The sequence below is a fragment of the Magnolia sinica genome, chromosome 9 (genome assembly GCF_029962835.1).
Source record: "Magnolia sinica isolate HGM2019 chromosome 9, MsV1, whole genome shotgun sequence".
NCBI classification, from domain to species: Eukaryota; Viridiplantae; Streptophyta; class Magnoliopsida; order Magnoliales; family Magnoliaceae; genus Magnolia; species Magnolia sinica.
In genome coordinates, this window is record NC_080581.1 from 30,996,883 (window position 1) to 31,011,881 (window position 14,999).

Sequence of the window (14,999 nt, forward strand, 5' to 3'; positions counted from 1 at the left end):
CCACCGGCCGTTTCGGCACGGATGTGGGTCCCTTCCCAACTACAAGTCCTCTGTTAATTATTAGGAGCAAGTTCTATATCAATAGGGTTGTGTGTGGTGCCACTTAATGCACCGGTAAGACTATCCATGTTAAATGCTGGTGTCAAGTGGTTAATATTTTAAATAATCAGATAATTATTTAACACGTTTAGACCAATCTGTACCTTCCAAAATGTGGACACCATAATGCATGTATATGGCTTACTAAAAATCATATGGCAGATGATCTTAACCATCCGATATTTCTACCCTTGAATTAAGGTTTTTCTTCACTTTTATATTGATATTATTAAATAGATTTGTAAGTTTTTATTAATAAATCCTTATCATAACTAATTGAAGTATTTAAAACACTAAGGTCATAGGTTCCAATATCCATTGTGGTGTGCATTTAAAAAAAAAGGAAAAAATAATTTAGTCTATCATTAATTTACGACATGGTTATTTCTGTGATAGTCTATCATTAATTTATGACATGGCAATTTCTGTCATCCATAAACTAAATAGATTGATGCACAGAGGTCCACACCTGTCATAGGCAATGGGTACAATGCCCAAGCAGTGCGGTGCCCACTGTGTTGTGTGTGACATCCTCTCCATCCATCAGCTGTAAGACATCGCTTTCATCAGCATCATCATCATCCTGTTTGTGCCCTAATGAATTAGAGAAAGCGTCTCTCAAAATATGCACTTCTTCAGTCGGGTATGCCCTTTGTTAAACAATGGATGAACACCCTTTGAATGTCTCACGGTATTTGGCAACTGTGTAATGCACATCAAAGCCCGTTACGTTAGGTCCACTGTATCGGATAGCCGCAATGGCATGATGGCAAGGGAACCCAAACTTTTGCCAGTAATGACATGAGCATGTTCGCCGTTCAAGATCCACCTTCTTTGCATTTGAAATATGCTTACCAACCACAAACTCTGCTGCACAAGGTAACACAAACAAGTTCTCCCAGTCTCTCTACTATAGAAATAACCTTCTTGAGCACTGGGAACGAAGAATGTCTCCCACTTTGAACTCCATTTACACTTTTTTTCTAAATGTATCCATCATACGAGCATGGGTGATAGGTAGGTCGATGCAATTCAGACCCCAAGCAAACATCATGGTGACATGATAAATATCGGAAACACAATGTCTCTTGGAGGTGAGATGCGCCCCAATGCTGAGGATTAATATCCTTTAAAAAAATTCCATGATTCTATAGATTTATCATGAATTTCATGCAAACAAGCATCGAATTCAAAATGATCTGTTGCATAAGTTGCATCCTCAAAAAGCAACCCCAAATCCCTAATTTTGTACTTCCTCACAATTTCTTCAACCAGCAATCACTAACAGCATTGATGACATGCATATGGAAAGATACTACGAACCACTTCAAGAATCTCATCCTCTCTATTTGATATAAATGTTAATTTAGGTATACATCCCAGGACTTGAGCCAATTCATGACAAAACCATTTCCAACTCACTACCTTCTCTGATTTAACAAATGCACATAAGATCGGGAACCAATCATGTTTTACATCAGCAGCAAAGGCAAAGAGCATAGCACCTCCGTGTTTTCCTTCTATTTCTGTACATTCAAGAAACACAATAGGTCGGCATGCTTGCTTGAAACCATGTACCGCAGTCATATATGCAACAAAAAGTCTCAAGGAGTTGTCTGATGACCTGCTAAGCTTTGCTGTGCCTCCTGGATTTGCCATCTCAATTTTCTTGCAAAGACCTAGAACAATTAGTTCAGAGTCCATCTCATTTAGTACCAATTCTTTACCCCTCCAAGCTTTATCATAACTTACTTTGATCCCATATTTTTGGCTAATCTCATTGACAATATCTTTAGATGTACAAGATAATTTTTTCTGGAGCCTATCCTTGACCAAACCAGCAATCCATATCCTATTGGCTTGTCAATGCTTTCTTTTATTTGACATTGTTGATTCATATGCAACATTACAAGTATGGTTTCCCTTCAAGGATTTTATCTTGAATGTCAGCTTGCCAACAAGCTTACAAGCATATATGCGCCATGAGTAATTGTCTTTAATGCATTTCGCCTTATAATAGAACGTGCTCAACCTGGTTCGCTTGTATTCGAAATTCAAACATATTGCGTACTCCCTTAAAGTATTGAGGAAAGCATTTGCATCTTCAAATTCTTGGCCTTCTTTTAAAACTGGGATCGTTCTCGACATATCATTAACACAACTATCAACCAACCCGCAAGGTAATTCTTGATTATCCATCAACAAGCAGTCCATTTCAAGCAAGTCATTGGGCACATTTGAAACATTATTGTTATTGGCATTAGTATTATGTGAGGAATGTGTACGTGTTCCATTTCTTCCATGTAAATCCCACAACAATACTTCATCATTTCCATTATTGGCATTCTGCATCAAATTACTAAACAAACAAAGGTAGTAAGAAATAATTAGTGAACTATATAACTAAGAACATAAACAAATTTTTATTGAAGTGCCTGGGAATCGGAATGGGGATTGAAAGGTTTTGGACAGCAAAAACAAAGAGATGAATAGGGTGACTGCTACAAAGAAATGCTTCCATCATATTGGATACATCGTCATCATTCTCAATCTACACATGTGAATCCAAATCTTGACCAGGATATTTGTACTTGATGCTACTAACATCGGTCAACTTGCAAATCTCGCACACTTTCGATAAAAGTTTGAGGTAATTGATCCTCAATCGACATGAACAATACGGTTTGTGCCTTCTTTATAATAAACCTTATTTGATTCCCAAATGAAGTCGCCCCCAAATCTATAGAGCATAGGCACTTTGTTCGTAGACATCATTTGGGTGTGTTGTAATGAACTAAAAATTGAAAGAAATGTGATCATGCTTAACAAGATCAAGAACAACAATTATCATATGCATTTTTAGAAAAGAAGAGACCCAAATAACTCTCTACTTATTACTTTTAATCTAACCTTGATTCCATTGTAATTATATCATAGTTTCCTTGTGCACTTCTTTGAAAAAACAAGAAGCATGATTCGGTTTTCGAGGACATGGATCTCATGGGCCTCACAGCAGATGAAACATGTGCTAAAATTTGCCTAGATTAGAAAATTCTATCAATGCAACATTTAGCTATTATCTGATTGAGGAGGGTACTTGCTCTATTATTTTTTATTACTGTCTACTCATAGGCCTCATATTAAGGAGTTATTGTCTCATACTGAAGATATCTAGAGCGTGGTACAATCATAACTGACCAAAATCACGGATCTGAATCATGAAACATGGTCCCCACTTGTAGAATCAAAGAGCTGCACATTCTCTCATCCTAAAACACTCCAAATGCAAGTATCATATTCTTTTTGATAAACTGATCAAGCAAAACTTGCAGGTTCGACCTACCTTTCACTAATATGGAGGGACATCATGAGTAGGCTCTACTTCAACAATCACTTCTATTGAATATTTTTAATTGTTCAAACCAGTAGACTCCAGGTGCACGTATTTGCCGGTAGTCCAAATCTAGAAAAGGGTAATATATTTTATGAAGAAGATAATTCAATAGGAGCAAAATTGTCAACAGGCTGAGCTTTGTGGACCCACCGTGATCTATGTTGGACATCCACAGCATGCATTTGGTGGGTCCCCTTTAGGTTATGATATACCCTAAAAATAAACTGTATCCGGAACTCAAGTGGGTCACACCATCTGAAATTGTGAGAAATCATGCCTAAAACATTTAAAACTACTTGTGTGGGGCCCACCTGAGTTTTGTGTACGGCTGAAACTTGGTGTGACTTCTTACCCAAGCCGTCCCTTTTCTCTTATCATTTTAAGGATTGAGCCCGCTCAAATGGGCCACATTAAATGGTAAGATTGGGTTGCATTAAATGCACAAAGCATTAAATGCAAGAGCTATATGTTGTGTGGTCTACTTGAGTGTTGGATCTGCCTCATTTTTGGGCTCACCTTAAAATGATCTAAGAAAAGGAATGGCCGGCATGGATACACATATACATCACGATGCCCCCCATCTGCTCATTCGTGGCTAGAGCCTGGCCGGGTAGCATCCATTTCAGAAAGGCTTTCAATAACCATTATATTTGACAAGGGAAGTTTGGGTTGGCTGGGCGGCTTGGGTGAGCCGTGAAATCCACCCCCACCATCAGGTCTGTCATCCCATTTTAGGTCCAGGGCTCAAAACTCAGCCCTATCCATGATTCAAGTAGACCAACAGGGTACATGACAATACTCACCCTTGAAATTGTTTCCCCTCGATGTGAGCCATTTGAATCAGATATAGTTTTGATTTTTGGGCATGACAGACCCAACTTCCATTAAGAAAAGGTACTCCAGTGATAATTTGTTACATTAATAAGGTTGCTTATTAAAAACCTTTTTGAAAACGGTATAGAATGTAAATAATACATTATTGACGTGGTATTTTGTAAAATTCCATATATAAAATAATGGAATTTTATAAGACGCCCACTCTTAATTTTTGATGGGGTTTACCATAGTGTGTATGTGGGATGCACTCAGACCATTAGATATATAATCCCACTTAGGCTACTGACCATTAGATATATAATCCCACCTTAGGCTAAGGGAAGAAAAACAAGTTGACTGTGAATTAATCCCACACCAAACAAACTAATAATAGAGAGATGTCAATCCTTAATTATTTTTTCAGGGCCCACCATGATGGTTATATAAATTCACTCCAATCATTAGATGCCATATTGAAATCTAGACCCAACATCCAAAAATTCAGGTCCATCCATAATTTAGCTAAACCACATAAGGGGGAAGAAAATAGAGAGCAAGTGTTGCCTTGTACACTATTTCTAATTGTGTTGTTCATCTGAAACGTGGATGGGGCTGATTTTTTTCACCTTGGGCCTCACATGGGTCGACTCACTTGATAGTCAGGGTGAATTTCACATAAACATCACAATGGGCTCACCCAATTTTAATTATATTCTTAATTGAATACAAGTTAAACTATGGTCTGCCCAATAAACATGTTATATTCTGAAAAGGTATAAACGTATTTAAATCTAATGAGATGTTGGTAAGGATGTGGAGCCAATGGCATAGTAATCTAGCCAGTGAGAGTTGGCCCTAAATACATATAACTTTACTATTAGAACTTTATAGAGTATTAAATAATAAGATATAAGACTTGGAAGTACCCAATCTCAACAACATCCTGTTGACAGCCTCAGGGAATATATGCATATGAAAGATCTATGCCAATCATTAGGCACTCCATTGATGCATGTGCCCTAGCCATTTAATGGGTAGACCTATTTGATTTTTGGGTCAAAGCACTCTATTTAAATGTGACACACTTTACACTACATGTACGGTTTGGTCAGTTTGGTCCCATGCATAATTTGGCCTTGTGCATGTAGGGTCCAAAGGAGTTGGGTTGGGTTAATAATGAAATTTTTGCAAAGGATGTAGGTCCCATGGCCTAATAATCCGGCTATTAAGGGCCTCTTGGACACAACCAAATAAATTACTTTTTAAACTTATTTTAAATCATTGAGTTACTTTTTAACACTAGTTGATTTGGTAAGCACTATCATAAAAGTTACTTAATGCAAAAAGTTACTTATTTTAACATTTTTTTTTTTTTTTTTTTTATAATTTTTTTTGACTTTTACTTTCCTACTTTTTATGATTTGGCCACAGTGCATATCAAAGCAGCCTTTCCCTCATTGCCCTTATTAAGGGAGGCCAACTGTCCCCGTCAAAGGTGGGGCCCAAACTACATCAAAGGTGGGCCATGTGATGAACAAATGGGACTATTTACTAATGGCCAGAAATTATCTACTTTCTCTTGCCCATGTGATGAGCAAATGGGACTTATTTTTACATAATGTGATCCTCATGGTGGGGCCAACCTATTTGTGGGGCCCATGGTGATGAATGAGTTATATCTATGCTGACCATATATGTTTATTCGTTCAAATTCATGGCATGATCCCAAGTCTTAAATCTCAAGTGGACTGCACTGTAGACCAATGAGACGGATGATGCTCATGGTTGAAACCTTTCTACGGCTTGCCGTGATGTTTATTTGCATCTAACCTATGCATGAGGTCGCTATGAATTGGATGAAGGGAGAAAAGAAAAGAAAAAAAAGAAAAAACAAAAACAAAAATCAAAATCAGATTGATCCAAAACTTCTCCTCAAGATTTTTAATGGCGGCCCTCCAATCCCTACTCTTTCCTATGTTATGGCCTATTTGAGTGTTTAAGCTGCTGTATTTTTGGAACCATGCCCTAAAATGACATGGAGAAACAGAGGAATGTAAAAGATATAAAGTATACATTATGGTTAGGGCCGTCAACGAGCCAGGCCTGGAGTAGGTCACGGCCCATATTGTAAACTGTTTCAGCGGAGCCGTCGGGCTGGCCCTATTGAAAATTCTGATTTTTCAGGCTCAAGCCTGGCACATTGACACTCCTAATTATGGTGGACTGGTTTCAGGGAAATCGGCCTCTTTTGATACTCTAGCTGTATGATGCATGTTACGTAGGCACTTAGAAGTTGCATAGACATTATTTTAAATATAGCATACAACTATTAAAATTAAATGGTCCAAATTATGGTAATTAGTGTAAATGTATCATGAATTATGAATTAAAAATCAAGCTTATCTGATGATCTGACCATTGGATTGGTGTAAATTTACCGGACATTAGAAAAATGAAAACTATCCAAAAGTTCGTAGTTCCACAAACAAGCGTCCTAGTCCACGAATAAGAGTATGGGATTGTTACAAAAAAGAAATCTGATACTGCGACAGTGGAAGAAAATCTATTAAATTTTATTTAGGTTAATATATGCAACGTGTATAATTCTGAGGGCCTGTGTATCCAGCTTATCATGCAACCAGAACGAGTAACAAATAACTGGAGGTTTGCTTATTTCCCTATGCTAGACTAGCCTATGAAAGTCTACAACTCAAGTGGACCACACCACAGACGACAATGGGGATGGGATGTCATAAGTTTATATATAAGGGCACTATGATGTGCACGTTTCATCAAACCTGTTAATCCAGGGTAACTTGCTAAGATGAAATAATAAGGATGGAGATGCGCATCATTGAAACTTTCATAAATCCCAAATATGCATCTGTAAAGAACCATCACCATTCGATCTAACCTGCATATCGAGCATCTCACTAAGATCCAGTATGAAGCGTAATAGGCAAGCAAAAGCTAAACATTAGGAGCGGGGTAACACCCATTCTGGTTGCAGTGTGACTGTGAGAGGCCCACTTTGATGTGTATATATATTATAATTCTACACTGTCCATCCATCTTGGTAGATAATCTTAGAACATGAGCACGAAAATGAGGTAGATCTAAATATCAACTGGAGTATTTTATTGTTATTTATTATTTTATTATTTTTATTTGTTTTGTTTCCTATTGGAACTTGTATATTTATTATTTTTTTAAATATTTGAAACTCAAAGAATGTTGCAATATAGTTAAAAATGAATATTAAACAAATATTGTACAACTTTACAATAAAAGATATATAATATTTACAGCAATAAGTTGAAAATTGTCTGAATACATCAAAAATAAAAAAAATTCTCCACGTGGTCCACTCCTAGCTTGGCCAATACGGCTAGCTGCTATCTCTAGTCTTTGTTCATACATCATTTCAACCAAGCAGCGTTGGTATTCATCTGCAAAGGTTACTTCATAGTCTCCATCTGCAAGTTTAAGAAGTAAGTCAAACAAGACAAATGAATGGTTGCCCGAGTTTGTCATATTCAATGTATATATTACTTTAACTAAGTTAATTGTTGCATGATAGAACTATCTATGGAATAGATGTAGGAGAAGGGATTGTTTTGTAAAGAGAATATCAAACTCAGTGGAGTTGTGGACATAATTCGCTGATATGGTGGGCCCACATCATGGATGGGAGATAACCCAAAAGTCTCTCACATTAGATGATCCTAACAGTCCGGTTAGGCCCCTCTAAAATGGGAACCGTGGGTTTTAATTATCCATGAACATCATATGGCTAGGATCACATGGTAGGCAATATATTGTTGTATGGCCCATTCAATGATGGGGCTCACCAGATCAATGGCCTGTGTTACTGAAAACTGGTCCTGCCTTTACCATTGTTGGGTAAACAAGAAAGGCCCCTGATTGAGCATCATATGCAGCCTCTCTGCTTCAGCAGATTGGGTGCTTTGAAGTGATTATATCCATGATATTGTGTGGGATACTTCCAAATGGGTGCTTGCTACCAAACCATCCAATGGGAAAATTCGAACATTTTTTCCAAAAAAGAAAAGAAAAGAAAGTACTTATGCATGTATCGTGTTATCTCATGTACAAAAGATCACAGTCGCAGCTGCATTCGTAACTTCCCCACGAGTTCTTGCATTTGCACTCCGGGCATTGGCAGACAGTCTTTTCCTTGCATTCATCTATGTCTAAAACATGTTCGAAGCAAAGATAGAACCAACGGCATGTACTGATGTACCACATCATCAATTATCACCATTGAATTCACAAAATGTTGGTTAAAACTGAAATCGAGAGTGCAGGACGAGAACTTGAATTCAGATCAAGGTGGAAAAAAATGCTTGAAATAGCTGAGGCGATCAACCCCTTAGGTAGGTGATTGCCTTCAATAACGCAGATGAACCATCTGATGATCATAAATCTTAAATTTCAAACAAATCAAACCATTGCATTTCTTTTGTCCTAAACCACAAATCAAGTCTCAACTCTTTCACTCTTTACAACCAACAGTTATAAAGCCCGGGAGAGAGATCTAGTTTTGGTGGCCCGGGCAAATTGCCAGAGTACGTTTGGGACCATAACATCAACAACAACAATCCTCAATGTTACAAAAAGCGATAAATGTCAATGAATTTTTGTAACCCATGTAACAAGCCAGTCCGTTTTGGGTTCCAGTCGTTCATTTCAACATCGAGGTCGAGATCGGTCTCTATCTTGGTCTTGGTCGAGGGAGGGAGGGAGAGGACAGTCCATTTTCTTTTATGAAGAATGGCCCTGCGAACCTAGGATTGAAGATCAGTTTTGGTGAACTATCTGGTTACCACCCAAACCGGGTCATATCATCCTGTATCGGGCTGTTTCTAACATATTGTTCATGGACGAAACCAGTTCATATTGGAGGATACATACTGTTTTTTCAATGATATTAAACCATCGGTTGCACATATCAGATCAATATAGCTAAGAGACAAACATTTAGCTCGTACTATATCTGTCAATATTATTCCGAACTCTGTGTGTGTGTGTGTGTGTGTGTGTGTGTGTTTTATTTATTTTTTGGCCAGCCCAAGTGTCTGGTACATCCAAATGCAGCCTAAATGAGTTTTTAAGTGAAGAAGTACCTTCACATTCTTTGAACCCGTCACCCTTGAATCCTTCGGGACATACGCAACCATTGGTATGATCTTCCTGCATGATTGATCATAGAGTCACTTCAATATAACCATAAAAATTAATTCAGATAGCAAAATATCCATTTTTGGTGCACTTACAATGCAGGCGGAGTAAGTCCTGCCATTTAGGATTTTTTTTTTTTTTTTTCCAACAACCCCTGTTGTTTTCACAGCGTGCAGCTCCGGAAACTGCATAAAGGCAATCAAAGAGTCAACATAGAATAAATGGAATTAATGAACTAGCTTGTCCGTTGCCAAAAAATAATAATAAGCATTCATTTTTGCCATATTCTACTGTGATAAGATAGCTAGAATTTAGAAACCGTATCTAAAAAATGCATCAGACAATTGAATGTTCCCAGTTACAATGAAAAGTGACTGTGAACAGGATATAAAGATCTTTCTTTCAGTGGGGTGCTAGTAAAAAGGGAATTTCATGGTATCTGACCTTGCAAGAGATTGGAAAGTGGTAATTGAAGGAAGCATGATGAAAGAACATCTCATTGTAAAATGGCAAAACTTTTGCTCAAGTTTTGGTAGTTCTATCACTACTAGAACCGGCAGTCATTGGAGACTAGAAAGGAGAAGTCAATAGGATTTTTTAGGACCAGTAGGCATGGGGAGATTTGAAGGGAGGGGGTGAATTCGGGTTTGGCAACAACGGAAGAACCACACAACGATACTAAAATGGGACTCGAAGATATAAAAAACACGAGGAGATTGTCTTCCATCATTAACGAAATCAGGAATCTAGCATCATCGATACTGAGGGAAAGCTAACGAAGTTATGTTATGATCCTCCTCATGTATAACCGCCAGCCCCCTTGCATGCATGTGAGATTCAAACTATCCACTATGTGGGCTGAACACACAGCTGCTCAAGAATCAGCCCTTTCTGCTCATCAGATGGGGCACATTTACATTGAATTGGGTTTGTTGGTCAAACTTTTTGTAGTCATCCATTTGTTCCGTACATTTACCCCACCTGATGAGCAGATCGAACTGATTCCTGGGCGCACCTAATTGACAGTTTGGATATGACACGTGCCACATTGGCATGTGTGTAAACGTAGGAGAGACTGGGTCATAGCTGCATCTGCAGTTAATGAACCTTAGCTTTCTAAAACCCAACCAAAAAAAATAAAATTAAATTAAAAGTACAAAGAAAGCTGACTGGAAGAATAACAGTGTCATGGATGTTTGTTAACCTATATATATATATATAGATAGTTGTTATCTATAAAAGAATGCAACAGAAGACTAATTCCAAGCACCCATCTTCAAGTGTCAAACACATGCACCATATTGCCAACATGCACGTCTACAGGATCCAAGATATTCATATGGTGGTCTCCATTTTCCAGCCTAAAAATCAGGCAGGTCCATTTTTCAGGTGGGCCTTGCACGAATGAAGAAAGGACAGTTTAAGAAATGATTAGCATTATTCAATCTGCATGCCTTCCTCACCTGATGACTGACTAGCCTGATTTTTATGATATGGCACTTGACTCGGGGGCTTTCTTATGGATGTCCCCGTTCATGCACACATGCGGAGCAGTTGTGCTTGGCATCTGAAGATGGGGTGCAGAATCATTACTCCTCGAGAATGCATTGATTCAGGACTCACCTAACTTTTTCTCTAGTCTTGCTATCATCTAGCTTCATGAAATAAGACACATTCATCATCCATCAATGAAGTACAATATAATCTTATATAATTTCATGACCTCAAATTTGAGAACATTTACTGGCTGTAAATACATGGCCAGAAATCCTTGTTAGAAGTGGAACATAATCTTCAAAAACATATGCAGCCTTTTGTCTTCATTCCCATAGGAAGAGATTAGCACAAGCTTTTTCGAGGGAAAAAAAAAGACAGACACATCTAAGCATCGCATTTGAAAATTCCAAGGAAAGCAAAATATTACTTTGATACTCGATCCTATTTTAAGCATACAATGATGAAAGTTTACCTTCACAATGACTATATGCATCACCCACAAATTTCACTTCGTCTGCAACATGGCCTTCACACACCCGTCCCCAGAAAGTGTCCTACAATCAAATGTAGATGCAAAAAAACATAAATAAAATTAGATAGAATTTGCAAGGACAGGTAAAGATTGTATGGAAAAGCTTGTGTTAGGAATTAACTCTTAACAGAATGAGGCAATATATAATGTTCGACTGAGCATTTGCTCAGACCAAAGAACTGTACAAGCGGAGCCTGCCTTTGGTGGTCTGGGTCATTCACATGGTGGGCCCTACAATGGAGGAGCTAAGCCAAAATCTCCCGCATTAAATGTGAACTACTAGTTTTTGTCCACTTCCATTGATGGTGAGTGGGATCATGAGATAGGGGAGATATTTAGGCATGGCTCATTCCCATGACCAGGCCCACTAGATCCACAGCTTTATACCTACCAAAAGGTAAGCCCCATTTATACCATCGTTGGTTTGAAGTCAAGAAAAGTCACCACTTCTTTCAATCAAACATCAGCTACTACCTCTAACAGAATACCTTGCAAGCAGTAATATTAGCAGCCTTATCAAGCCAGCATCAACCATTATTTTCCAAGCATTCATTCGTTTCTATATCTGTTTATTATACCATTTCAAATAAGAAAAATGAAGGTTAGGAATTGAACAACAAGCTATGATGAATAAAGAGATGCTTAGGAAACTGTTACCAATCTTCGCTCAAACAAATGGCTGGCTCAGTGGTCTCTTGGAAACCCGCCCAGATGGCTTTTAGGACAGCCCCTTGTCCAACTTACCTGGAAAAAAAAATGGAAAATTTCAAGTGTACATTGATTTTTCTACATCTACCATGCCATACTGATGAAAATCACAAAAGGTGCGTTTGGGTGTTCATGATTCCTGAGGCCAACATGATGTGCTAGTGCCAACTGCCAAATCATGGTTGTGAATGGAATGTGATCCATCGATTTGGGGGCGGAAAGAAGCAGTAATCAAGTATAAATGTGACTATGAAATGGCATGTGGGGTATAGAAATTACCTTGTAAAAGAGTGTTCAACCTTAAACTGACCAATTAGTCTTTTATTGGGAAAATAAATATTAGAGAAAAGCATTACAATCAAGCAATTCAAACAAAGTATAAAATAATGCCTCCCCCTGATAAACATGTCTTAGCTCTATATTTTTCAACAAATTATTTAAACAACTAAAACAGGTCGGACAAATCTATAACAGAAAATAATCCAACTAGATGAACACCAAGAAGTCGGAAAAAGAAAATAATAACTTTATGACATTCACATCTAAAAAAAAAGGTCTCACTACTTCCAAACTTCAGTTGGAAAATCTGTAAATGCAAAGGGAAAAAGGAATTGATCAGCCATTGTATTTATTGTTTGGCTGTGGATATCGCTGTTTGACCTTTTGCTCATACTATGAAATTTGCTGAGTTCAGTTCAGTGCACTGATTCTCTAAGGCTGTGTTTGGAACTTTGGATGTGCAAGTGATTTGAATTGCAAACACAATCAATAAACGACAGAATTGTAACTAAATTGCTGAGTTTAGTTTGCTATCAATTCAATTCAGCACACTAATTCCCTAAGGATGTATTTGGAAAACTAAATGGAATTGCAAACGCTCACCCAAGATTCTGAATTGTAACGACAGTTTGGTTGTTTCCACTTCACTGAGTAATTAATGCAATTGAATTAGTCGGCCCTGCCAGATGCAACCTACTTTTGTAGACCACTACATTCACAAGTTGAGATTTCGTTTTTTTACAGCAGCAAATTCATGAGTTCACTTTATCAAATCAGAGAAAATGACCAATTGTATTGTGCTTTCATTTTTTTTTTTTAAATTTTTTTAATTTTTATTATTTTTTTATAAATTTTTTACACATGCACTCACACCACAGTGGAATTCATAACATGAAGTTCTACAATTAAAACTCAGAAATTTATTGAAACTTTTCTTACCTAAAAAAGGGCGGCAAACATGGTGTTCACAGCTCATAGACTAGAAAGATCTAGCTCTAATTCTTGGCTTTCTGATTCGATAGCCTGCACCAAAGTCAATTACATCATGCTTACCCCAAAGCCTTGGAACTCATGTATAATCACATCAGTAAATCTGTCAATAGCCAATATAGAGATCCGAGTGGGGAGGCGCCATACAACCGGTGTAGTTCTTATGGACAGTGATAGCTAACAAAAAGATCGTATTGCAATCATTCCCACCACAGCACCCAAACAGCACCAACACCACAAACTGCAAGGTGTTGAGCTATGAGGAAGCCTCCTGTCTATGTTGTGTGAGATGTCCATATTCAGATGAGGAGAAAATAGTTTTCTGTAACTGTTTGGTTTGAAAATGGAGATTGGTGATGTATTTACCTTTTGGGTGACAAGGGCTAGATGTGACAGCTTGGTTAGGCCATAGTTAAAAAACACGAAGAATCAAACCTTTTGTTCAGTCAGATTGGCTGGAAGACTTGGTTCAATATTTAATTATTATAACATGAAAATATTAGAAATGTTAATAGATACTCAAAATAATTAGATCTTGTATAAGTAACATAGATGTGAGGCCCGTATCCTAGTCGTACCATTCCGTAGGCTTCCGCGGTCCTCCCGGTCGAATTCTTGCGACCCGCGAGTTGTAGTCGGCGTTTGTGTGCGATCCTGAGTCGTGTCCCATATATCAGAGTTGGCTTGACTCGAAACTTGTACCCTAGCGACCATGCCGTCGCCGCGGTTCCGATGCCATGTCTCGCGCGCCGAGGCGATACTCAGGCCAGAAGATGTGGGTCCGCATTCAGTTCGAGGAAAACGCAGTGCGTTGCAATCCCAAGAGAATGTCCCATCAATCACATCAAATGTCAAGTACTCCATCCCATCATATCAAGTACAAACACCCATCCCCAAGCAACCCCAAAGTCAAAGCAACCCATACATGTCAAGCACACCTATCACTCCATCACCTTTCACCCATTCCTCTCTCCCATCACCTCTCTCTCTCTCTCTCTCTCTCTCTCTCTCTCTCTCTCTCTCTCTCTCTCTCTCTTTCTCCATTTTCAAGTAACCCCAAGGAGAGGAGAAAACTCCAACGTCCAAGCTCCATGAGAGAGCTTTGTGTGGCCCACTTTCTATCTCCCATCTTCACCATCCAAGTTTCATCTCAACCGTTGAAATTATTCCTTTGGAGCTCCAGCATGCATTAGTGGAGGAAGGGAGAAGAGATCTAAGGTGGGTGCTTTTCTAGGATTATATTTGTATCATTTTGCTTGGATTTGATGATTGAGGGCCCACACATAGTGGGACCCATCTTGATGTATGATTTGTAAGAGGGACCCATAGTGGCGGGGTCCCCCGCTCTTCCTCTCTCTCTCTCTCTCTCTCTCTCTCTCTCTCTCTCTCTCTCTCTCTCCTTCTTCTTACTTTTTTGATGGCCCACCTGATGTATATTATCTACGCCATCTAGACGTGTTGGACGCACCTTGCTGAGGTGCT

At 38.4% G+C, this 14,999-nt stretch overlaps 1 protein-coding gene across 1 annotated transcript; it reads right to left on the reverse strand.

Annotated features, from left to right (window-relative positions):
- Positions 1 to 7,916: 7,916 nt before the first annotated feature.
- LOC131254810 (vacuolar-sorting receptor 1-like) lies at positions 7,917 to 12,107 on the reverse strand. Its single transcript, XM_058255530.1, has 5 exons — positions 12,029 to 12,107; positions 11,481 to 11,562; positions 9,607 to 9,696; positions 9,457 to 9,523; positions 7,917 to 8,523 (listed from the first exon to the last, which is right to left on the reverse strand). The coding sequence occupies exons 2-5, from the start codon at positions 11,499 to 11,501 to the stop codon at positions 8,411 to 8,413; spliced, it is 291 nt and encodes a 96-aa protein (XP_058111513.1). The 5' UTR covers positions 11,502 to 11,562; positions 12,029 to 12,107; the 3' UTR covers positions 7,917 to 8,410.
- Between the last annotated feature and the right edge of the window lie 2,892 nt (positions 12,108 to 14,999).